This window comes from Rhinolophus hipposideros (genome assembly GCF_964194185.1).
Source record: "Rhinolophus hipposideros genome assembly, chromosome: 13".
Lineage (NCBI taxonomy): Eukaryota > Metazoa > Chordata > Mammalia > Chiroptera > Rhinolophidae > Rhinolophus > Rhinolophus hipposideros.
In genome coordinates this window covers 45,030,313-45,055,599 of record NC_138059.1, presented here as the reverse complement: position 1 = coordinate 45,055,599, position 25,287 = coordinate 45,030,313, and the positions used below count along the sequence as shown (strand labels likewise).

Below are 25,287 nucleotides of genomic sequence, written 5' to 3'. Positions count from 1 at the left end.
GTTTGCCCTTCTTTTTTCTAGTACGTTTAAAGTGTACAGATAGATTATTGATTTTTGGTCTTTCTTCTTTCTTAAATATATGTTTACATCTATAAATTTCCAATATTACACTGCTTTTATATCATAAATTTAGGAGTGTTCTGTCTTCATTTTCACTTCTCTGAAGGTATTTTCTAATTTCCCTTATAATTTCCTCTTCAACCCATTATTCTTAATTTCCGCAGCATATATTTTAGTTTTCCTTCCATTTTTAATTTCCAGTTTTATTCCACTGAGTATATAAAAGACACTTTAAATTTAAGTCTTTTTAAATTTAAGATTTCTGCATTAGTTTCCTAGGGCTACCATAATGAAACGTCACAGACTGTATGGATTAAATAATAAAAATTAATTTTCTTACAGTTCTGGGGCCTGGAAGTCAAATATCAAAATGTCAGCAAGTTTGGTTTCTCCTAAGGCCTCTCTCCTTGGCTTGCGGATTGCCACCTTTTCACTGTGTCCTCAAATGGCACTTTCTCTGTGCACATGCATCCCTAGTTTCTGTCCTTTTTATAAAGACAGACACTCATAAAGACATCAGTCATATTGGATTAGAGCCCAATCATATAACTTCATTCAACATTACTAATTACCTCTTAATGGCCCTATCTCTAAATATAATCACAATGTGATGTGTCCTGGGGGTTAGAACTCCAATATATGAATTTTGGGGTAACATAATTTAGTCCATAAAACAGCTTGTTTTATGGCCTAACATATGGTTTAAGTTAAAGAATGTTCAAATGTGCACTTACAAAAAATGTGTATTCAGCTGTTTTGGGGTAGAGTGCTCTATACACATTTGTTAGGTCTAATTGGTTTATTGTGTTTGTTGTTCACGTCCTCTGTTTTCGCACTGATCTACTGTCTGTTTGTTCTGTCTATTATTGAAAGTGGGATTTTAATAGTCTCCAACTATTTATTGTAGATCTATTTTTCCCTTCAATTCTTTCAATTTTTGCTTTATATGTTTTGGGAATCCTTTGTTACGTATGTATATACTTAAAATTGTTACACTTTCTTAATGTATTAAAACTTATCAATATATAATATCCTTTTTTGTCTCATAACCTTTTTTTAATTTAGTTTCTGTTGTCTGACAATAATATTTCTACCTGGTTCTCTTTTAGTTACTATTTGTATGGAATATATATTTTTTGTCCTTTTGCTTTCAACCACTTTGTGATCTTATATTTATATTGAGTCTCTTGAAGACAACATACAGATGGATCCTTTTTTTTTTAATGGTTTTGTTTCGTTCCTTTACATTTAATGTGATTACTGAAAAGATTTTATTTCTGTTATTTATTTATTGTTTCATATATGCCTTATGTTCTTCTTGTTGTTCTTCAGTTCCTTTGCTGCTGCTTCTTTTTCGGTATGTAGTTAATTTTTTTGTAGTGTACCATTTTGATTCCCCTCTCTTTTCCTTTGTCTACATTTTTAAAAGTTATTTTCTTAACATTTACCTTGGGAATTAGAATTAGTATCTTAAAAGTTATAACAACTTACTTTGGATACTATCAAATAAGTTTCAAGCATATAAACACTTTGTTCCTATACTAGAATACCTCCTTCCTGCCCCTTTATATTATCGTCACATCTTCACATATCATATTCCCATTAACATAGACTTATAATTATCTATGAATTTTCCTATTAAACCATATAGGAAGAAGAGAACATTACAAAGAACACCAAAGGTAAATAACACTGGTTTTTATATTTACCTATATAGTTACTGGTACTACTGGGCTTTATTTTTTCTTAAGTTCAAGTTGCTGCTTAGCATCCTTTCATTTCAACCTGAAGGACTCCCTTTAGCATTTCTTATAGGTTTACTGGTAATACACACCCTTTTATCTTGAAATATCTTAATTTCTCTTTCATTCTTCAAAGGTAATTTTGCCAGACAAATAACTCCTTCTTGACAGTTTTTTTCTGTTTGTTTTTTGTGTTGTTGTTGTTGTTTTTTTTTGCGGGGAATAGGGATGAAGATGGAAGGGGTGGGACTTCAAATCTGACTGGTTTCTGACCACATAGTCTTAGATGAGAAATCTGCTCTTAATATTACTGAGGATCTTTTGTACATAACAAGTTCCCTTTCTCTTTTGCTTTCAAAAGTCTCTCCTTGTCTTTGGATTTGACAATTTTACTGTATGTCTTGGTTTTGGTCTCTTCTTTTTTTTTAATTAAATTTATTGGGGTGACAATTGTTAGTAAATTTACATAGATTTCAGGTGTACAATTCTGTATTACATCGTCTACAAATCCCATTGTGTGTTCACCACCCATAGTCAGTTCTCCTTCCATCTCCATATATTTGATCCCCTTTACCCTCATCACCCACCCCCCACCCCCTTACCCTCTGGTAACCACTAAATTATTGTCTGTGTCTATGAGTTTTTGTTTCTCATTTGTTTGTCTTGTTCTTTTTGGTTTATATACCACATATCAGTGAAATCATAGGGTTCTCTGCTTTTTCTGTCTGACTTATTTCACTTAGCATTATACTCTCAAAATCTATCCATGTTGTCACAAATGCTCCTATATCATCTTTCCTCAACGCCGAATAGTATTCCACTGTGTATATGTACCACAACTTCTTTATCCATTCATCTATCGAAGGACATTTTGGTTGTTTCCATGTCTTGGCCACCGTAAACAAAGCTGAAATGAACATTGGAGTACACGTGTCTCTATGGAGAAATTCTTTTATATTTTTGGGGTAGATACCCAGGAGAGCGATTGCTGGGTCATATGGTAATTCTATTCGTAATTTCTTGAGGAACCTCCACACTGCCTTCCATAGCAGCTGCACCAGTCTGCATTCCCACCAACAGTGTATGAGAGTTCCTTTTTCTCCACAGCCATTCTGACTGGGGTGAGGTGATATCTCATTGTGGTTTTCATTTGCATTTCTCTGATGATTAGCGATGTTGAGCATTTTTTCATATGTCTATTTGCCATTTGTATATCCTCTTTGGAGAAATGTCTCTTCAGGTCCTCTGTCCATTTTTCAATTGGGTTGTTTGTTTTTTTGTTGTTGAGTTTCATGAGTTCCTTGTATATTTTGGATATTAGCCCCTTATCAGAGGAACTGTTTGCGAAAATCTTCTCCCATTCAGTTGGTTGCCTCATTATTTTGTCAATAGTTTCTTTTGCTGTGCAGAAGCTTTTCAGTTTCATATAATCCCATTCGTTTATTTTAGTTTTTGCTTCCACTGCCTTTGGAGTCAAATTCATAAAATGCTCTTTGAACCCAAGGTTCATAAGTTTAGTACCTATGTTTTCTTCAATGCAGTTTATTGTGTCAGGTCTTATGCTTAAGTCGTTGATCTATTTTGAATTAATTTTGGTACATGGTGACAGATAGCAGTCCAGTTTCATTCTTTTGCACGTAGCTATCCAATTCTGCCAGCACCATTTATTGAAGAGGCTGTCTTTCCTCCATTGTATGTTTTTAGCTTCTTTGTCAAAAATTATCTTTCCATATTTATGTGGCTTTATTTCTGGGTTCTCAATTCTATTCCATTGGTCTATGTGTCTGTTTTTCCGCCAATACCAAGCTGTTTTGATTATTGTAGCCCTGTAGTACAAGGAAAAATCAGGGAGTGTGATACCTCCAGTATTGTTCTTTTTTTTTAATATTGCTTTGGCTATTCGGGGTCTTTTGTGGTTCCAAACAAATCTGATGATTTTTTGTTCTATTTCTTTAAAAAATACCATTGGGATTTTAATGGGGATTGCATTAAATCTGTATATGGCTTTGGGTAATATGGCCATTTTAACTATGTTGATTCTTCCAATCCATGAGCACGGAATGTCTTTCCATTTCTTTGTGTCTTCTTCAATTTCTTTCAAAAATGTCTTATAGTTTTCAGCATATAAATCCTTCACATCCTTGGTTAAGTTTATTCCTAGGTATTTTATTTTTTTTTGCTGCAATTGCAAAAGGAATTCTTTTTTCTATCTCTTTTTCTGAGATTTCATTGTTGGTATATAGGAAAGCAATGGACTTTTGTACGTTGATTTTGTAGCCAGCAACTTTACTGTATTCATTGATTGTTTCTAATAGCTTTTTGGTAGAGTCTTTAGGGTTTTCTATATATAGCATCATGTCATCTGCAAAGAGTGACAATGTAACTTCTTCATTCCCGATTTGGATGCCTTTTATTTCTTTCTCTTGCCTGATAGCTCTGGCGAGGACTTCCAACACTATGTTGAAAAGCAGAGGTGATAGGGGACAACCTTGTCGTGTTCCTGAACGTAGAGCAAAGGGCTTCAGCTTTTCACCATTAATTATGAGATTAGCTGAGGGCTTGTCGTATATGGCCTTTATTATGTTGATGTATTTTCCTTCTATACCAATTTTAGTAAGTGTTTTAATCAAAAATGGATGTATCTTATCAAATGCTTTTTCTGCATCAATTGATAGAATCATATGATTTTTGTCCTTTATTTTGTTTATGTGATGTATCACATTGATGGATTTGCGAATGTTGAACCATCCTTGTGCCCCGGGGATGAACCCCACTTGGTCGTGATGAATAATCTTTTTAATGCATTGTTGAATTCGATTTGCTAGAATTTTGTTTAGGATTTTAGCATCTGTATTCATCAGAGATATAGGTCTGTAGTTTTCTTTTTGTGTGTTGTCCTTACCAGGTTTTGGTATCAGGGTAATGTTGGCCTCATAAAATGCGTTAGGGAGTACTGAGTCTTCTTCAATTTTTGGAAGAGTTTGAGCAGGATTGGTATTAGATCCTCTTTGAAGGTTTGGTAGAATTCACTGGTGAAGCTATCTGGTCCAGGACTTTTGATTTTGGGAAGGTTTTTGATGACTGATTCAATTTCGTTACTGGTGATCGGCCTGTTAAGATTTTCCAGTTCTTCATGATTCAGCCTTGGAAGGCTATATGTTTCTAAGAACTTGTCCATTTCTTCCAAGTTATTAAATTTGGTGGCATATAGTCCTTCATAGTATTCTTGGATAATCCTTGGTATTTCTGTGGTGTCCGTGATAACTTCCCCTTTTTCATTTCTGATTTTGTTAATTAGTGTCTTTTCTCTTTTTATCTTAGTGAGTCTAGCCAAGGGTTTGTCGATTTTGTTAATCTTTTCAAAGAACCAGCTTTTTGTCACATTAATTTTTTCTATTGTCTTTTTGTTCTCTATTTCATTTAGTTCTGCTCTGATTTTTGTTATTTCCTTTCTTCTGCTGACCTTGGGTTTCGCTTGTTCTTCGTTTTCTAGTTTTTTAAGGTGTAACATGAGGTTATTTATTTGGGATTTTTCTTGTTTCTTGAGATAGGCCTGTAATGATATAAATTTCCCTCTTAAAACTGCTTTCGCGGCATCCCAAAAATTTTGGTAGGATGTATTTTCATTGTCATTTGTTTCTATGTATCTTTTGAGCTCTCCTCTAATTTCTTCTTTGACGGTTTTGTTCTCTTTTGAGTTTATGGTGTTTGGAGATCATTTACCTTCTTGGCTTTGTATATTTATGTCTTTCCTTGTATTTGGGAGATCGTAAGACATTATTTCTTCAAACATTTTTCTGCTTACTTTCTTCTATTTATGATACTACTATAATATATATATATTTATATTTGATGGTGTCTCACAGGTCCTTCAGGCTCTGTTCATTCTCTTCATTTTTTTCTTTCAGTTCCTCAGAACTATACAAGTTTAATTGTTTTAGCTTCAAGTTTACCAGTCTTTCGTTCCACTTAATTTAAATCTGCTGTGTAACCTCTTTAGCGAGTTTTAAATTTTAAATTATTGTACTTTTCAATTCCAGAATTCCCTTTTTACTGATTTCTATGTCTATATTTATATTTCCATTTTGCTCATATATTTTTCCCTGATTTTCTTTCATTTTTTTATGTATACTCTGTTTCCCCGAGAATAAGACCTAGCCAGACAATCAGCTCCAATGTGTCTTTTGAAGCAAAAATTAATATAAGACCTGGTATTTATTAATTATTTTATATCATATCATATCATATCATATCGTATCATATCATATATGCCAGGTCTTATAGTAAAATAAGACTGGGTCTTATATTAATTTTTGTTCCAAAAGACACATTAGAGCTGATTGTCCAGCTACGACTTAATTTCTGGGAAACACGGCAGTTTCCTTTAACTCATTGTACATATTTAAGACAGTTGACTTTACATCTTTAACGAATAATTCCAAAGTCTGGGCTTCCTCCGTGATCATTTCTGTCAAATTATTATTTTTTTCCTATGAATAGACCATTGTTTCCTTGTAAATTTGTATATTTTATAATTTTTGTTGAGGACTGGATGTTTGAGGATTATTTTGTGGTAACTCTGGAAATTTAGTTCTTCCACTCCTCAGGGACAGCTGAATCTAACTTTTCTGAGGGCTGAATTAATCCATTTATGACTTTTCCATACAATTTTCTCAAGCTGTGTCTTCCTTGTCATATGTAGTGATTGATATTTCTGTTCCATTGTCTCTGTGGTCAACTAGGAATCTGATAAAGATTTCCTTAAATGTTTGCCTCTCCAAAGGGGGAAGCTACACAAGTACTGTCTCCTGAAGTCACTGGGAAACCACTTCAACCTGCGGTAGTTGAAAAAATGTCTACTAGCTTATGTGCCAGTCCCCTCAGTGACGAAAGGCAGCATTCACCAATCAACACACACTGATATATTGCCCACCCTGGCTTCAGCATTTTACACTAGGATTGTGGGCCTGGGGGATGTGGTATGATAGCTGCTACTACTCAAAAGGCTGAAATTCCCCCAAATGTACTCTTTGTCAAGGTCTTCCCAGACTTAAGTGTTCAACTAGACTTTAGAGTTCTAAAATAATTACTTCAGGCAGTTCCTGCCAGTGCAACAGTGTTTAGATTGAAGTATAGATTCCTGGCGCTTCTTTCTCCACCTTCTTTTGAGACAATACTCCCCTTAGTTGCTTTCGCTTTAACCCAAACTCTTAGTTTAGGAAGAGTGTGGTCATTTGTTTGCTAATGTTTGTTTACATGTTCCCATTTCCTCTTCCCTCTATCGAAAATCAATGCACATTCACTTATTAGAGACTCTGAGAATTCCTACAGTGCAGTAACTCGTCCACATTTAACCAGGCTTTCCCAAAGTTATTTGACCACAGAACATTTTGGTTGTATTCCTATGAAGACCTCATGGAAAAAGTGTTGTGTGGAACATCAGCTGAAGTGCACTTTTCTTGTTTTCTCATGTAAGCATGCATGATTGATTCCTTTTGCTCCCCTTCTCCAGTTTTTTAAATTGTCCAGATTACCATCATAGCGTCTTTTGTCCTTTTTACACTGCATTAGTTTTCTTTATTATTTATTTCCTATCAAGGCACCCTCTAATTCTGGTGGAAAAAGATTAGCTTTATGGCTGTCACAACGAAAGGATAATCCCACAGTAAACAAACCTCTATCTTTAGCATACCTTTACTCCTGGCAATACGAGCCAGCACTTTCTTCATTTCAAAGAATCACAGATGGCAAATATAAATAAAGCAAGAAGAAACAAAGCTGTGAATAAGCCAATGGGCTCTACTTTTTGGTCCTCTAGAACTGACCACAGATGGGTTATACTGAAAACCCAGACGAGAATTTCTCTTGTGGCATCACCATTTCTTTTGTGTATGCTCTAGGCTCTATTACTGGTATCAAGAAGGTACTATTGACTATGCCCTCAAAATCTGCCCTATGTCTCCTGTTTTACTACTTGGCATCATAACTCAAGTTGAAACTTAGAGGCGTCTTCCTTGTTTCTTGTCTTTCTTTCACATACCATATCAAACCCATCTGCAAATCCTGTTTCCTCTAACACTTAAAAATCCTCTGAATCCACAGTTTACCATCCTAATCTAAGTCATCATCTTCCCTCACACTTAACCTATTCCCACAACTTCCAAGATGCCTTTACTCTAGCCTTCTATACACATACTCCACAAACCTCACACTGTGAATCAGATCACATCTCTGCTTTCCTGGACAACAGGAGTCTTTAATATTTTACACAGGTTCGCCATCCTCACTTGCTGCCACTCCTGCCTCAGAATTTCCACTTCATCCATACAGCAGTACACATGAAGGTTGGACAATTTAGTTCGTGAACTCATTCTAGAAAAAGTGCTACATACCTCATTGCTGAATATCACTATGGTCACCTTCGAGTACTCCCCTGGGAAGTTATGCACCGACATCAGCACCTAGTCCACCCTTCAAAGCAATTCTGGAACTCTTTTTCTGGAATGGCCATCAGAGCTGTCGCCATACCACCCTTGATGTCCTGAATGTCATCAAAACGTCTGCCTTTCAATATTTCCTTTGTCTTCAGGTAAAGAAAGAAGTCATTGGTGGGCACACCGGGTGAGTAGGGAGGGTGTTCCAATACATTTGTTTGTTTACTGGCTAAAAATGCCCTCACAGACAGTGCCGTGTGAGCTGGTGCATTGTCGTGATGCAAGAGCCATGAACTGTGGGTGAAAAATTCAGGTTGTCTAACGTTTTCATGCAGCCTTTTCAGCACTTCCAAATAGTAAAGTTAGTTAACTGTTTGTCCAGTTGGTACAAATTCATAATGAATAATCCCTCTGGTATCAAAAAACGGTTAGTAACATCGTTACAACAAGTTGGCGAACTTAATTGTCAGACCTTGTATATCCCTGAATATACCCTTCACCATGCCATTCTACTCTTTTGGTCTTTGCTCATTTACTCTCCTCTCTTTCAAATGCCTTCACAATCCCTTCCTTGGTTCTTTTCAACTTAGCCTTACGGTATCACCAACTCCAAGAAGCTAATTCTGAGATTCTCAGTCTGTTCTCTCCCCAGCATGCATGGACACATACACACAAACACACACATACTCACATAATTCCCTATCGACCTACCTATCAGCCACACTTACCTCCTCACTGTTCTCACATCTCCTGTACAGAGCTCAATTATTATACTGTGTAGAGTCTTTTATAATATGTTTATTACATTACCTTTCTCTTCCATTACACTGTGAGACTCTTATGGACAGAGATGATTTCTCATTCATTTTGAATACCGTATCCCATTATTTAGCACAAGGCCTGTTACATAGTAAGTAAACATTCAATAAATGCTTCTTAGCAAATATACAAATCAATGAAATACACTGATACATTCTCTCATTCAGGGAACATAAACTGATAACATCTTGACAATTAGTTAATACTCAACATTAATCTTATGGTTATTGAATATCTACTATGTGCCAAACATTATTCTTTTGATTTGGAAGTCACTTTTGATTTGGAAGTTTTAACCAAAGTAATAAGACATGAAACAGGTAAAGAAGTGTAAGTATTAGGAAGGAAATAACAATGTATTATCACACAAATATAATTATAAGGGGTATAAGCACTTTCATTCAAGTACTGGGTAAAATAGTCCAAAATGGGAAGCAACCTTAAAAACTCAATATAAGAGATTTTAAATTATGATATTCCAACTAGTGGAACACTGCACATGAGTAGTCATTAAAAAGGTGATGTGAATTTACTGATATATAGAGATATTCATAATGGGGAAAATCAGATTTCACTTCTCCCCACAATGGATGCATATTTTTAGGGGGAAACAAAATATCAACCACAGGAATATTAATAAATGTTTTTGAATGAATGAATAAATAAGTGAATGAGTAATGTAAGAGGTGTCATGGTTGTCCCTTAATACACTATTTCATTCTTATCTTTTTCTGGTACTCATCCTGGCTTCAGATTTGGTAGTGGGTCATACTCAGTCAGCCAGATGAGTTCTACCTCCCTCTGTTCAACTACAATTATGGACAACTCCTTCCTTCACATTTGAAATAAAAAAATCTGTATTCAATTTGCTAAAATGTTTCTTTGGAATCATTATATTTAAAGCTTTCAGATTCCTTAGTAGTTAAAGCTGTTTATTCATTCATTGATAAATGTTAAAACTGTGATGGGGAGATGGGATTCATTATACTGTTATTTTTTTATGTTTGAAAGTTTACAGATTCATGACATTTTTTTCCCCTTCTTCCACCTCCCAGCCCCACTCCGGCTCAAGACGTTGTTTCTTAGTCTAGGTATGCAGGGCCCAGCTCCCTGGCCCATCCTGGTATTGTGAGCCTTGCGCTCCCCACCTCCAGGCTGAGGCAGCCAGTTGGCCAGTCATGGGTTGTTGGTTGGCCGCCCACAGCAGCTCATGGCAGCTCTCACCGGCTGCCAGCCGCTCACGATGGCTGCCGGCTGCTCATGGCAACACATGGTAACTGCAGTAGCTCACGACGACCTCTGGCTGCTCACAGTTGCCCAGCTCCAGGGAGAGCCCTTCTCACAATCTTAGCTGTAGAGGGCGCAACTCACTGGCCCATGTGGGGATGGAACTGGTGACCACGGCGTTAGGAGCACAGCGGTCCAACCATTTGAGCCACCTAGTCAGCCCATCATGACATTTTTATAAGTTGCTTATTGTTACATAATTCTATGACTGTTTCATAATATAATTAATTCTATGCAAGGCATTTTAATTTTACATTTATTCCCAGATTGGCTGAGCCAAGATAATATTACATCTTCCAGGAATTCAATGAGAATTTATTAGGCGATATATAGAGAGGACTCTAAACTCCTCTAGGTAAGTAGCCATTGTACCTAAACCCACATTTATTACTAAAGGACAAACAGAAGGGTCTGAAGTCTATGATACTTTTAAAAACTGTTTCCATAATGAAAACAGTTTAAATAAACACAAAAGGCTTTTAGTGGGAAAATTTTTTCCAACAAGGAAAAAAATTCATTATAACTTGCCAAGTTTCCACTGAAAAAAAAGAAGACTAATCATTTTTATTATCTTGCTTTTTTTCTTTAACTATGAACTATGTTTAAGTGCCATCTACACTGACTTCAGTTAACATTTGGATAAAAAAAAATAATTCTTTATTAAAAGAACAGAAACTTCCAAACTAGTAAGACAGACGGCCTAAATCACCTATGCAAGCATAGTAATACACACTTATCTCTCAAAACACTCCATCTGTCTCTCTTCATAAAGTACCTAAAAAATACAATTATTGTTTCTTATGTAAAAAGGTTTTTTTTGACAAAAGTCTAAATTTATATATGACAAGACGTAATACAATTCAGGAAGATACTTAGAAGGTTGTCAAGTAAGTTTCTATGGAAGACATGGGAACAAGGAAATCAACTGATTGCCTAATTTACAAAATTGAAATATTAAGCAGAAAAGTGTTAATTATTATGATGGTATTATGGGCTAAACTGTGCCCCTCCCAAATTCATACATGAAGCCCTAACCTCCAATACCTCAGAATATGACTATATTTATAGACAGAGCCTTTAAAGAGGTGATTATGTTAAAATGAGACCATGGAGGAAGGAATCTAATCTAATCTAAATAGTAGAATAATTTTGTAATCTCACAGTAAGAAAGGTCTTACTTCTTTACTGTCTATGACACAAAACCCAGGAGAGTAGATACAAATCACTAAGAAAATGAACAAGAATCTAAGAGAAGAAAGGTCAAAAGTCATCAACAGATATTTCATAGAAAATAAAATACAAACGGTTCTTAAACATAGGGAATGATGCCTAAACTCATATTATAGTAAGAAAATTGCAAATTAAAATGATAAATACCATTTTCTAGCTTTTAACGTGGTCAAGATCAACATAGTAGGTTGATAAAGAAACAAAATAGGCACTTTATGCACTGTTAGTGGAAATGTAAAATGGTGCCATTGGAAATATTTGCTAAAATTAAAGAGGCACATACCCTCTGATCTACCAATAATATTTATAGAAATTTATCTTATAGCTCTTCCTCACACATGTAGAAAATTATGTATACACTGCAGTATTAGCTGAAGTAACCAAAGAAATCCTAATCTATCCAAAGGGACCGATTGAATAATAATGGTATCGCTAAATTAGAAGTTAGGGAAAACAATGTAGCAACTATTTGTATACTGTTACTGAAAGAGCTCCAAGATACATTTCTAAAACAGAAAAGTATGGTACAAAAGAGTATTGTTTGACACCGTGTTTTGTAAAAGAAAAAGAAAAAAAGAAAAAGAATAATAACAATGGCAGGAAATCCATGTACGGGGGGGGGGGGCTGGGGGGTGCCAAAAAAATGTATACACATGACTTATATTCATCTTTTGTTATTGGTATATATTGAGTATTACAATTTTAATACAGTTTTTTCCTTTCTTAAAATGTATATACACTCTCTGTATATAAGTATGTGACTTTATACACACACGCACGCACGCATGCACAAGGTCTGACAATTAAGTTTGCCAACTTGTTGCAATGATGTTGCTAACCTTTTTTTGGTATGACAGCGATTATTCATTACGAATTTGTACCAACTGGACAAACAGTTAACCAAGTTTACTATTTGCAAGTGCTGGAAAGGCTGCGTGAAAAAGTTAGACAATCTGAACTTTGCACCAACAATTCCTGGCTCTTGCATCACAACAATGCACCAGCTCACATGGCGCTGTCTGTGAGGGAGTTTTTAGCCAGTAAACAAATAATTGTATTGGAACACCCTCTCTACTCATCTGATCTGGCTCCCCGTGACTTTTTTCTTTACCCAAAGATAAAGGAAAATATTGAAAGGAAGATATTTTGATGATATTCAGGACCTCAGGGTAATACGAGAACAACTCTGATGGCCATTCTGGAAAAAGAGTTCCAGAATTTGAAGGGTGGACTAGGTGCTGGTGTCGGTGCATAGCTTCCCAAGGGGAGTACTTCAAAGGTGATCGTGATATTCAGCAATGAGGTGTGTAGCATGTTTTTTAGATTGAGTTCATTAACTTAATTGTCTGACCTTCCTATATATATAGTGAGATTTTACACACACACACACACACACACACACACACACACACATCTCTGGAAGTTATGAGAAACTATTATCCATGGCTACTTCAGCAAATGGGAGTTGAGCAGCTGGGGATTAAGTATGGGAAGTAGACTCACTTTCCAATGTATATCCTTTGATACTTTTTGAATTCTATATCATATGTATTAAATACTAAAAAAAACAAATTTAGTTTTAGAATTAAATGGGGGGAACCCATTAAAGGTATGGAAATTTAGAGGAATTACAATGCTATAGGGACTACATAATGATTCTAAGAGTTTAACTTTGCTTGCTTATTTAAAAAAAAGAAATAGGTCACGAGCCAGGGATAATGAGCCCATTAATGTTTCTAAAGGTAGTTCCAAAGATCATTATGCTCGAGATTTCTGGGGTTCACTGTAAAAAACTCAACATAGTTTGAATACACATTTTTGTTGAAGTACAATAAACTACAATACAAACTGCTCTTGTGTACTGATAAAGAACATGAAAGTAGGACACTGGAAAAAACCAAATACTGGCAAAATTATTGGGTTTTACCATAAGTTTTTCAAACACAATTTCCGATAATTTTAAACAGGAATAAAACAGCTGAAAGAACATAAGGAATTACAGTATCAAGATCCTAGACAGGAACAGCACTGTTAGGACAAGGAGGAAATTGCTCATTCATTCCATATCAAAGTTCTACTGAGTGCCCCCATGCCCTAAGTGGTAAAGGAGACAGTTCAAAAACTAGAACCAGGAGACACACAATAAGCAAATGAACAAATGAAAAGTGATAAACTTTAATATGTCTGATAATGAAAAACAAAGTAGGAAAGAAGAATAAAGGGGTAGTTTCCAACTTAAGATATGAGACCCAGGGAAGTCCTCTTTAGAAAGTGACAGATGAGTAAATTCCTAGAGATAAGAAAACAGCAGTGCTATGCAGACATGGAGAGAGTGTGGACAGAGCATCCAGCACAGAAAGCAGCAAGTATCCAGGCCCCAAGGAGAGAGTAGTGAGTGGCATGGAATTTGAGGACCAGGGTGTAGTCCAGAGTGTCCAAAATGGAACTGGGAAATGTGAGACGAGTAGGAGATGAGGTTCCAGAACTCAGAAGGGGCTTTGACTCTACATGAGATGAGCAGCTAATGGGGAATGCGTAACCAAGAAGCAGTTGATGACTGATGACTTACATATTTTGTCAGTCAGTCTCAGTCTCTCTCTCTCTCTCGTGCATGTGCGTGTGCATGCACACACATACATTGCTCCTCTAGTAATCTTGAGAACAGACAGAAGGAGAACAAGAAAAGAAGCAGTGGGATGATTTAAGAAGCTATTGCAATAATCCAAAGGACAGACAGCGATTACATGGAAAGATCATGACACTAGAGGAGGCAAGAAATGCTGGACTGTGTGGATTTGGAAGTGGAACTGTTAGGAGGTTACCATGGGTAGAAGGGAGATTATGAATAAAAGAGGAGTTGAGGATATCTGGAGAAATTGCAAGAAAATTGTTTCCATTTTCTGAAATGGGAAAGAGTGGGGGAAAAGGAGAAAGGTCAGGAGCTTGATCCTGCCATGCCATCAGCATCCAGGTAGAGCCGTGGGGTGGTAATAAGGCACCTGGTTCTGGTGATGTGGCAGAGGTGTGGGCTGCAGATACAGTTTGGGAGTCATCAGTATGAGGTGGGTATTTAGAGCTACAAGATGAAATGAAATAAAAAAGGAGGTAAAGTAGATAGAGTAGACTAGAGGTTTAGGACTGAGCCCGGAAGCAGTTCAGTACTGAGAAGCCAGGAAAGATGCTGAGGAAGAGTGCTGGAGAGACAGAAAAGCAAATCAGGATCAAGCACTGCAAAGAGAAACATGACTCTTGCACAAATAAGTACTGAAGAAGTAATATGGAGATCACTGCTGACACTGGAAAGTGATATGTAGACAGCGTGTGGACCAAAAGCCTGAATGAAATGGGCACAGGAAAGAATAGAGGGGACAATTTAGACATAGTAGTTCAACAACCCTTCAAGGTATCTTATTGTAAAGAAGAAAAATGAACTACTAGGAAGAGGACATATGTTCAAGATGAATTAAAAATCTTTTTTAACAGGATAGGAAAATAATGCACGAATGTAGGATAATGGGAAATTTTGGTGGAAAAAATTAATGCTGTTGTATTCTTGAGTAAGCTACACAGAATACAGCATTATTCACAATATCCTCAAACAATAAATGAATACAATGAGATACTCTATGTCAATGAAAATGAACAAACTGCTACCGTGTTTCCTGTAAAATAATACCTAACCAGGCAATCAACTCTAATACGTCTTTTGGAGCAAAAATTAACATAAGACCCGGTCTTATTTTACTATAAGACTGAGTATAATATAAAATATAAAATATAGTATAATACAATATAATATAATGTAATAATACCCGGTCTTACATTAATTTTTGCTCCAAAAGACGCATTAAAGCTGATTGTCCAGCTAGGTCTTACTTTCGTGGGAAACAGGGTAAATGCAAGAAAACTGATGAATCTCACAAGCATAATATTAAGTGAAAGTAGTCAGGCGAAAGAGAATGAGTACTGTATGATGACCATATGATGCTATTTGTATAAAATTCTCAAACTCTTGAAGGAGTCTACAGTATCAGAAGTCAGGATCACGGTCACCTGGGGCAGGAGGGAGAGGGAGGAAATAAGAGGGGCATAGGGTGGTCCCAGGTACAAGCTGCATTCTATTTCTTGGACTGGATAGGAATTACTTACTCACTTTGTAATTTTTCATTGAAATGTATATTTATGCTCTGTGTATGATCCTATGTCTTATAATGTTCAATAAAAATGTGTTAAAAATTAAATAAAATACATGAAATTAAATTAAAAATAAAATAAAGTAAGTTATCCTCTGATATCCTCAGCCTGTCAATGGAAGAATGTAAGTAGAGACCCATGATCACTTGCTACAGACATAATAAGAAGATCCCTCTTCTGGGAGGGAAGTTTAATTTAAAGAATTATAAGTCAACCTCAAACCTAGAACTTAACAGATGAAAGAAACTTTTAAAACCTTCCAATAAAGTCAATAGTTAGCTTTTAAAACAAGGCCACTGAAACTTTCCCTCAAAAGTAAGAAGATTTTCTTCTTTTTGTGGTAAAAATTAGTATCCTATGCAGAAGAAAGCAAACATGGTATCCCAAAAATAATTTTTATAATCCATTAATGATCATTTATGGTTCTTAAGATCAAATCTTACAAACAAGTCATCAGAGACAAATCAGTGCTTCTCTTACATAAAATCTATGTTAAATCCTGGCTTCCTTCCTAGGCATTTCTCTATAATAAAATGCAAAAAATGTTTGTGATAAAAATGTCTTTTGAGACAAACTCACTGTTGGTCACTTTTAGAATCAGTGCTTTGTACTCACCAGGGAGGGTAGATATGGATGATGTCTTGAGGTTGTCCCCTGAGGTAGTGTGCAGTTTCCTTGGTGAAGAGAACCTTTAGGCCAGTCCCAGGGCCCTCACTTGGAGAAGGGCTGTCAGCCTGTAGTCCCGCTAACTGCTCACACATGGCAATCTGGATGGTGCATTCCTCAAGCACCTCTAAAATTTTCACAATTAATATACCAGATCTTCTATCTAGAAGGTAAAGAAAAGAACAAAAGAAAAAAGAAAGTCTAAAAGACATATGGTTCAAAGTGTCATAAACAAAAGAATCATGTTCAGATAGCTTTCCTCACCTGGAGAAAATGGTCCGTACACATTGCAGAGTAAATACAGATTATAACATGCTCCCTTGTAACATCTTTTTTTTTAAAACCAAAATAGGCTGCATGTTACATTTAATATATTTTAAGCAACATAAAATATAATCTTCTATCATAAAGAAATAGTCGTGCGCATATGGAAAAATCAGGCCTACCATTTCATGTAACATGTTTTTACTCCCAAACTTGAAAATTTTGATAACCACAACAAAGGGAGTATATCCACCTGTTGATCCTTCTTCTTTCTTATATGCCCCCTTTACCTCATTTCCTGTTTTAATTCTCTACTTTGAAATGATGCAGTATGACTGGTTGGCTGCAACTGTTCTAATGATCATAAAGGTTAAAAATTAAGGATTTATGTGGAATGCTGGATGTTAGGGCTCTAGATTTAAAGTGGTAGAATTCAATCTGGAAGTACTGGCTCTCTTATCCAGTTGGCCAAGTTATATAGCACTTAAACACCTCAGTTTTCTCGTGTATAAAATGGGGATTCATGCCACCTGGTTGAATTAACATTTTTAAGAATTAAATGAGATAAATGAAGTTGACAGTGAGCATAGCCTATAACCCAGAAATACTAGGTAAGTACCCAGAAATTCTTGCCACATGCACCAGGAGACCTAAACAAGGAAGCCTATCTCAGTATTGTTTGTAAGAGCAGAAAACTGGACCCAGCAAAAATCAGTTAGGAGGGTGGATAAAGCGTAGTGTATTCATACAACTGAACACTATACAGAAGTTGTTAACATGTGTGAACCAGGTCTGCATGTATCAGTATGGAGAAATCTCCAAAAAAAAAGAGGGGATACACAATATATAGAGTATGACACTTATAGTGTTATTTTTAAAACACAGTAACCCATAAAATATTGTTATAAATACATACATAATAAAAGTATATACCGGGGGGGCCAAAAACATGTATACACATTTTAAGTGATGTTAACACTTTGGCCAACGCTGCTCAAGCAGTAGTTCGCCATAATCAGGAGTATCTGGACACTGATGGTAACTACTTTGAGCACCTCTTGTAATTGCAGAAATCAAACGTGGCTTGTATTCATCTTTTGTTATCAGTATATATTAATAGTTTTCCTTTCTTAAAATGTGTATACATTTTTTTGGTACCCTCTGTATATACTAGCAGGATATATAGAAAACTCACAACTGCTATATCTAAGGAGAGAGAAACGAGTGTGACTCGGGAAGGGGACTCAAGGGGATTTTCAACTTATCTGTCTTTTTTTTTCTGTTATATAAAGTATGGGAATTAAAATAGACAAAAGATTAAATAAAATGTGTTATTAAATCTAGGCAGTGAGTACACTTATATTTTTCTATTACTGGTTTTTAATTTAAAATTGAATTGAATAAGATTGCAAATGCTGTGTCTAGCATAGTGCTTTGCAATAATAGACAACTAATATGAGTTTCTTTACCACTTTAGCGAACTGGTTAAATAGTGAATAATGAAAATTAATATTTAAATAGTGTCAAGGTTTTAGTTATACAGTTTGTTTCCATTTCTTTTTTCCTTTCAGTCTCTTCTGTCATTTTCCACTCAATTTTTCCATCCTAATTTTCTATCCCTTCTTTTCTCTAAGTGCCAATAGCATGTATACACATATTAATAAGAAAGGCTACAACACCTCCCCAGAGCACTATCTTGAACAATGGTATGTATCTATCTTTCCTAAGGTATGTATCTATCTTTCTACGTTTCTTAAGTCAAGGAAGGAAACAGAATAGGGGAAGTATATGAACAAGCACGATGTTAAGCTACTCACTATGGGGGAAGGAGATGGAGGAGTAAAAGCAAGTATTAAAGAAAGGCACTGACTAGAAAGTGAACACAGTCTGCTCTGCCACAACAGGTGTTTGTTTAATAAAAAGTAGCTCATATTCAATTGATGAACAGAAAAAGAAGTCAGGACAACATGGAGGTCACTTTGGTGCACAAACCGTTTACCCTGGGCAAGGCAGCCAGAGCAGTGGTGGAAAATTAGAGTCTTCAGCAACAAAGGGAAAAGCCCTACATTTAGGGGCTGCACTAGCCACGGGAGCATTTTTTAAGAATTTGTTTAAGATCTATTTTAAGAATTTTTAAAAATTGTACCTGTACTCAGGGCTTACTCTCAACAATGTGTAGCAGGCTTGCCACCTCACCCATCAACCCTGACAGCAGCTACTATCCAGAGCTCCAGAGCCACCTGTGCTCACTAGCACCCGCTGTCTTGCTGAAGGTCAAGTGGGCCAGCTGAACATATGCTCTTGGTTCTGTGTGGCTACAATACTTGGTGTGGCAGCCTTCGGCCATGCTCAGCTGCCTGCCCAAGTAGCACAAGTTCTTTCTTCAAATACTAATTACTGCCTTGTGCAGCTCTGGTTAAACATGTTTTCGGTGGTCTGCTCCAATCCTACAATTCCCATAGACCCTGACAGATTTTATAAAGAAACACATATAGAATATTACAACAGAAAATAGTGCTAGTGACCACAGTTTCTCTGAAGATTTTTATGATAAATCCTGACGATATTCCAATAACTATGAATTATGCTCAAGATTTACAGCACCAAATAACTTTTAGAATAAACACTGTTTATGATATTGACTATTACTACAGCCCTGGTACTGTAGTAATATACTGTAGCATGCTTGGTGACCAAACAAGTTGGGAAGGAATGATGAGTGGCACTATGTTGACCTCCGCACAGCGGTGGGAACAACACTATACCTCTCTGAGAAGTACTTTAAAATGTCCCCTAAAGAACCTCTAACACAACTTTAGGGAGAAACCAGTGGCCTGCATTCCTTGAAAAAAATAAGGCAGTGTAATTTCCCATTTGAGGAAGAAAAAAGCATGGGGCAACCTAAGACAAATTAGTATTTGAGGTAAGCTTTCAATCTGAACACAAGAAATACTGGTTTTACAAATGAAGAAGACTATTTCGCAATTAGATGCATGGTACATGTAAGGCCATTTATACACCAGCGGGGCAACATTTTCCATTAATGCTGTAAGACAGCCAAAATATCACCTCATCCAGGAAGTGTTTCCAGAACCAGCTAGAAGCAACTATTCCTTCCCTTTGAAATCCTCAAATACCTTATCTATACTTATGTTTCTTATAACAGTATCCTCATTTTTAAATAGAGATAGTATTAGCCATCCTCAAGAACACTGCAAATATCAAGAGAGAGAACACAGAAAGCTCATACTGCAGGGCTTGGTCCATCACACATATAATAAATGGCACTGTCACCATACCATGGTCACTGTTATTATTAACTTTTCAAGGCATTTTCAAGTCTATTGTCATACTTGATCCACAATAATTCTATGAAATAGGTAAGAAGATATTAACCTCGCTTTTTGACAGGTAAGAAAACTGAAACAGTTAGTTGCTCCAAGACATTTTTAAGGTCTGAAAGGATTCCTGGAAGGTCTAAGCCTAGAAACTGAGTATCCTTTCAGTCGAGAACCAAAATGTTTTTGGGTAAATACCAGTTAAAGATAGGAAATTGTGAATGATGTTTTTTTTCCTATTTTATTACGTTAAAATATAGGATTTGTTTAAAATGTAAAGAAAGCACATCAGGTTGAAAAATTAACTCCAGTGAGGATCTTGCTGTAGCTAGCTGGACTTGATGAGGATTTCAACACTGGTTACTACGCTGAAAAAAAAAGGGGATAACTTGTCATAGTACTAAACACTAAAGAAAGAGAAAGTGCCACAAAGATCAAATGGAGAACACAAATATCAATATATAACGCTAAAAACTTTTAATGCTTAAGACACAGGAATAGAAATATTCATACAGAAAATATACAAGATGTAGTAATTTCTATCCATACATCTATCTAGCACATGAAACAGTTCTCAGTTAAAAATGGAAAATATTTAACTTAAAGGCTAACATTTACTGAATGAATGTATAAATAAGTGATTTATTTTATCAGCTAACTGCTCTTTAAAAAGTCTTTGGTTTTTAAATGACCAAGAGGCCACAAAAGAATTGAGTAAATGATATAAGAATAAAACATATTTGTGACTACTGGGTTAAATGACTTATTTAAAACATACAAGTATCTAAAGTCCATTTATATGCATGTCAACTCAAATCCTCCTCAATGGGTTATATTGATGAATTAATATATATTATGAGGATAACTTTCATGAATACTTATACAAGAAATACAATACAAGAAACTAATAAAAACTATACAAGGAAGTACCAAATGAAGCAGTGATAGTATATGGGGAAAGATACTGAAATCATCTTTCTATAGAGGAGAGAAACATCTGTAAGTTTTTCTAACAGAAAACTTTTCATAGTGTAATTGTTGCACTAACTTTAAGTTGCTCCGTTTAATTATCAAAACATTGTCCACATAGTAATTTGTATTTCCTCCCTATATTACTACTCTGTCTTTCTTTATCTTCACAGAGATCCTAACAAGCTAATCCATTGTTTTGCTTTAAAATGTATGTCCTACTATCTCTGAAACTGGTACTATTTTCTCTCATTCAGGACAAATCATCAATAAGCACCCACCATTCCTTTTTTTCCTCAGTCCTCACCCATTATGTACATGCAAGCAGAGAGGCACAGACACAGACACACAGATGGGGAGAAAGGTGGCTAGACAGCACAGAAAGGGTCAAGAATAGACATCAGGTGATTTTTAAGTTCATCAGTTTTGCATGCAAATAGGATTTTACTCCTTTAAAAAATGTATTTTATAGATTTTAGCCCCAAAATACACACATCCAATACCAAAAGGTCTAATTTGGGGTGCTGCTGTTAGTTACTTGTGAAATTTTAAATAATATCTTTAACCAACTCTATGTTCTATTCTATTAATTTCTGATAGTTATGTAGGAACTCCTAACTTTGTAAAATGAAAACAAGCTTACGCAGCTGTCTACATTCTCCTCTCGCATATGCAACACAATTTTAATTCCACATAATTCCTCTTTCACTGTCAAGGTTAACGTTCATAGTATGTCCTATAACCTACGTCAAATCTCTGTTCTGGCCATAGTCTGACTCTAAGAGTTAAAAATAATTAACAAGTTTATATTTGCAGTTACATAAACAGAATCCAATGCATGACTAGTCCTAGGAATACTTTTGAATGAGACTACCTAGCCTTAAGGCCAAATGATTTGACTGTAATAATTCTTATTTATGCTCAACTGGGCCCTCCAAATGCCAAAATAAAATAGGATTGTACTCTGATGGCCTCAGCATTCCCATTAGAAGTCTTAGCTTGCCCCAAAAGTTCATTCCATCTTTTTATAGAAGAGTCCAGTCCTGTTCTGGTTAGGACTTAATGCAATCTGCGTGAATTCTCTGCCTGGGTGGCAGAGAATAGGAGATCAGAACAGTCAAGCAGGGAGAAAGCAGGTCTTATAACTGTGTGGAGTTGGGGTATTTCCTCCGAGTGTGATGAGAAGCCAATGGAGGTGTATGACTTGCTTTGTTCAGAACAGACTGAAGACACAGGAAAGAAGTAGGGAGACCAGGTAGAAAACTACTATAGCCATCAAGAACAGATAATGGTAACTTGAACCTGGGAAGTGGAAATACAGGAGGTGAGAAATGTTGGAAACTAGATATACTTTGAAGATACAGCCAATAGTACTTGTTGATGGACTGGAAGTAGAACATGACAGAAAGTAGTCAAGAATGACTCCAATATTTTGGACTTGCCCAAGCAGAATCCAGTTAATATTTACTGAGACAGGGAAGATTTCTAGATGAGGTTACTCTCTCTCTGCCCCCCCACCCCACCCCAGGGTGTGTGTGTGTGTGTGTGTGTGTGTGTGTGTGTGTGTGTAGGGGGGCTGGTGGTGGGGAAAAATACTAGTATCAAAATATCAGTTTTAGTTATATTAAGATGCCTCGTAGTTATTGTAATAGCCTGGCCCTAACTTACCTCCCTAGCCTAATACCTCACCATTTTGACTTACTGTTCATAAGACCCACCAGAGTTCTCTCCTTAAGCGTAAATTTAATGATAGCCATCCTGTACCTGAACCCTTCAATGGCCATCCACTGTATAAAATCCAAACTACTCTGCACTGTATAGAAATGCTTTTGTTACCTATTACTCCTTAGTGTTCCAGCCTCAAATTCCATAGCTCTACTCAAGTATCTTTAAATTATTTCTAACATGAGGTGAAAAATAGACCATACTTTAAGAAAGAGTTTCATCACCATCTCCCTGGTGAACTCTCTGAACACAATTCTCCTTTTCCATCTAAAATAATTACTCTCCATTATGAGGTGTGATAAAAAAAACTACGATGAATGTTTAAATACAAAAAAAAGTTTATTACAGTGAAAGACACACTGCATTAAAACCATTCAAAATAGTCCCCCTCACTTCGAACATACTCACCCCATCATTCTTGCCACTTTCTGATGCAGTTCTGGAAGTCCTTTTTCGTGAGTGTCTTGGTTGTGCTGTCATGGCTGCCTCAGTGTCCTGAATCATTTTGACTTTGGGGAACAGTCAGAAGTAGCACAGTACCAGATCCAGTGAATAAAGCGGATGAGGACACACCATAATGTTTTTATTAATGTTCTTATTTGACCGAAATTGCCGTACCAGAAGCGATGTGTGACATGGAGCCTTTCCATTGTGATAAAAAAATATAGTGAATGCTGCTGCTGAGTGCCATACAACAGAAAGACAAGGATCTTTAAGACAGGAAGCAGTGTATTGAACCTTAGTAATAGTGTGTGACAAGTTTCAACTTGTTCTGTGCAGTCAGTCAGGTGTGAGCTACGGTTGAAAGTGTATTTTACAGTGTGCCGTAAATTATCCTCCATCATGACAACGCTTCGTGTCACACATCGCTTCTGCTGTATGGCAATTTCTGTCAAATGAAAACATTATGGTGTGTCCTCATCCATCTTATTCACCAGATCTGGCACCGTGTGACTTCTGGATCTTCCCCAAAGTCAGAATGATTCAGGACATCGAGGCAGCCATGACAGCACAACTAAAGACACTCATAAAAGAGGACTTTCAGAACTGCTTCAGAAAGTGGCAAGAACGATGGAACAAACGTGTTTAAAGCAAGGGGGAGTATTTTGAGGGCAATTAATGGAAAAGTGTCTTTTACTGTAATAAATTTTTAAAATTTAAACATTCACCATGTTGTCTGATTACACCTTGAATATCATCACTGTACCTTTTACTTACCAAATTATACACGTAGAATAATTTTGTCTATTAAACCATGAACTCTGCTGTACTTGGATAGGTAACTATAAATATGTATGAGCTGAATGAACCCTAATATAAATTGATACAAAGAACTTTGGGGATTTTTCTAGTTTTGATTTCATTGCCAAACCAAGGTGGTTTTGACCTAACTCCCTTTGCCTCAACTGGACTTGATATGTACCCAGAGAATGCAAATTAAATGTAATTTAAGTGATGCTCCAAAAGGAAATAAATAAACAATACTTGTTCTGCAGGGGTGGCCTTACTGTTCTATAGAGGGTGAATGGGCAATTTAGAAGATCTCATTTTTTAAGAAATCCAAGTAAGGAAAAAGAATACAAAACTTCCAAAATAAAATCCAAATGATGTTTTATCTATTCACTGTATTGTACCACTGTCTTTTTTTTTTCATTAAACATACACTGAAAGGCGAATTGTATTTATTTGTATTTAATTATACTATCTTTTCTCTCAAGAGGTTACAATTATGTCTAACTTTACCAATGATTACCAAAAACCTTGCAATATTATGCTCCTGTAAGTATTCAGTAAGTTAAACTCTTATTAATTGCATTATTGCATTATTATTAACAGTTAATCAAAATTTTAATTTCTAAAACGTTCATCAGATTCATTTCACAGATAATTTCACAATAAAATTCGTAAAAGCTTTAACCAGAGTTCTATATTTTAATACCAAAAAGAAAATTCTGAAGAATTTACATCTTTACCCAGTAAAGAGCACAATTACTTTTTGTTTAAAATTCATGCTCTCCCATAAAATTCTGTCATCTGGCAATGATGAACAAACACATTTCTTAACCACAACTGCTTGGTGAACTGTAAACAATTGTGCTTTCACTTCTTGATTCCACATTTTTTTCTTTCCTTTCACCCAGTTTAAAATATTCTTTGCCAAAAGCCACAATAATTCTAAGAATGAAACAGAAATCTGAAACCCAACTCTTAAAAATAAAAAAGACTAGACAATACTGACCAGGCAACTGGCATGTTCATCACAGTCCATAGTAATGAGAACAATCATAAATCAGCACAGAACAACAGTTACATTAGATCACAATGTCACAGTGCTACTATCAGTCATGTCATTATGACTTGTTCTGCAGGGGTGGCCTTACTGTTCTACAGAGGGTGAATGAGAATTTAGAAGATCTCATTTTTTAAGAACTCCAAGTAAGGAAAAAGAATACAAAGGAGCCAAAAAGGCAAAGTTTATATAAAACCAGACAAGAGGGGTTACTCTAGACTAAATGTTCATGTCATCCCATTTGATAGAATTAGTGTCTTTATAAGAGA

At 35.9% G+C, this 25,287-nt stretch overlaps 1 protein-coding gene across 5 annotated transcripts in view; it reads right to left on the bottom strand.

The window, feature by feature from the left end:
- Positions 1–25,287, bottom strand: part of SPIDR (scaffold protein involved in DNA repair) — a 575,751-nt gene that overhangs the window by 319,979 nt on the left and 230,485 nt on the right. For all 5 annotated transcript variants that reach the window (XM_081070679.1, XM_081070676.1, XM_081070677.1 and 2 more), the window contains one exon: positions 16,382–16,595. In XM_081070679.1, coding sequence (XP_080926805.1) covers positions 16,382–16,595 — 214 coding nt within the window. The remainder of the gene's footprint in view (positions 1–16,381; positions 16,596–25,287) is intronic.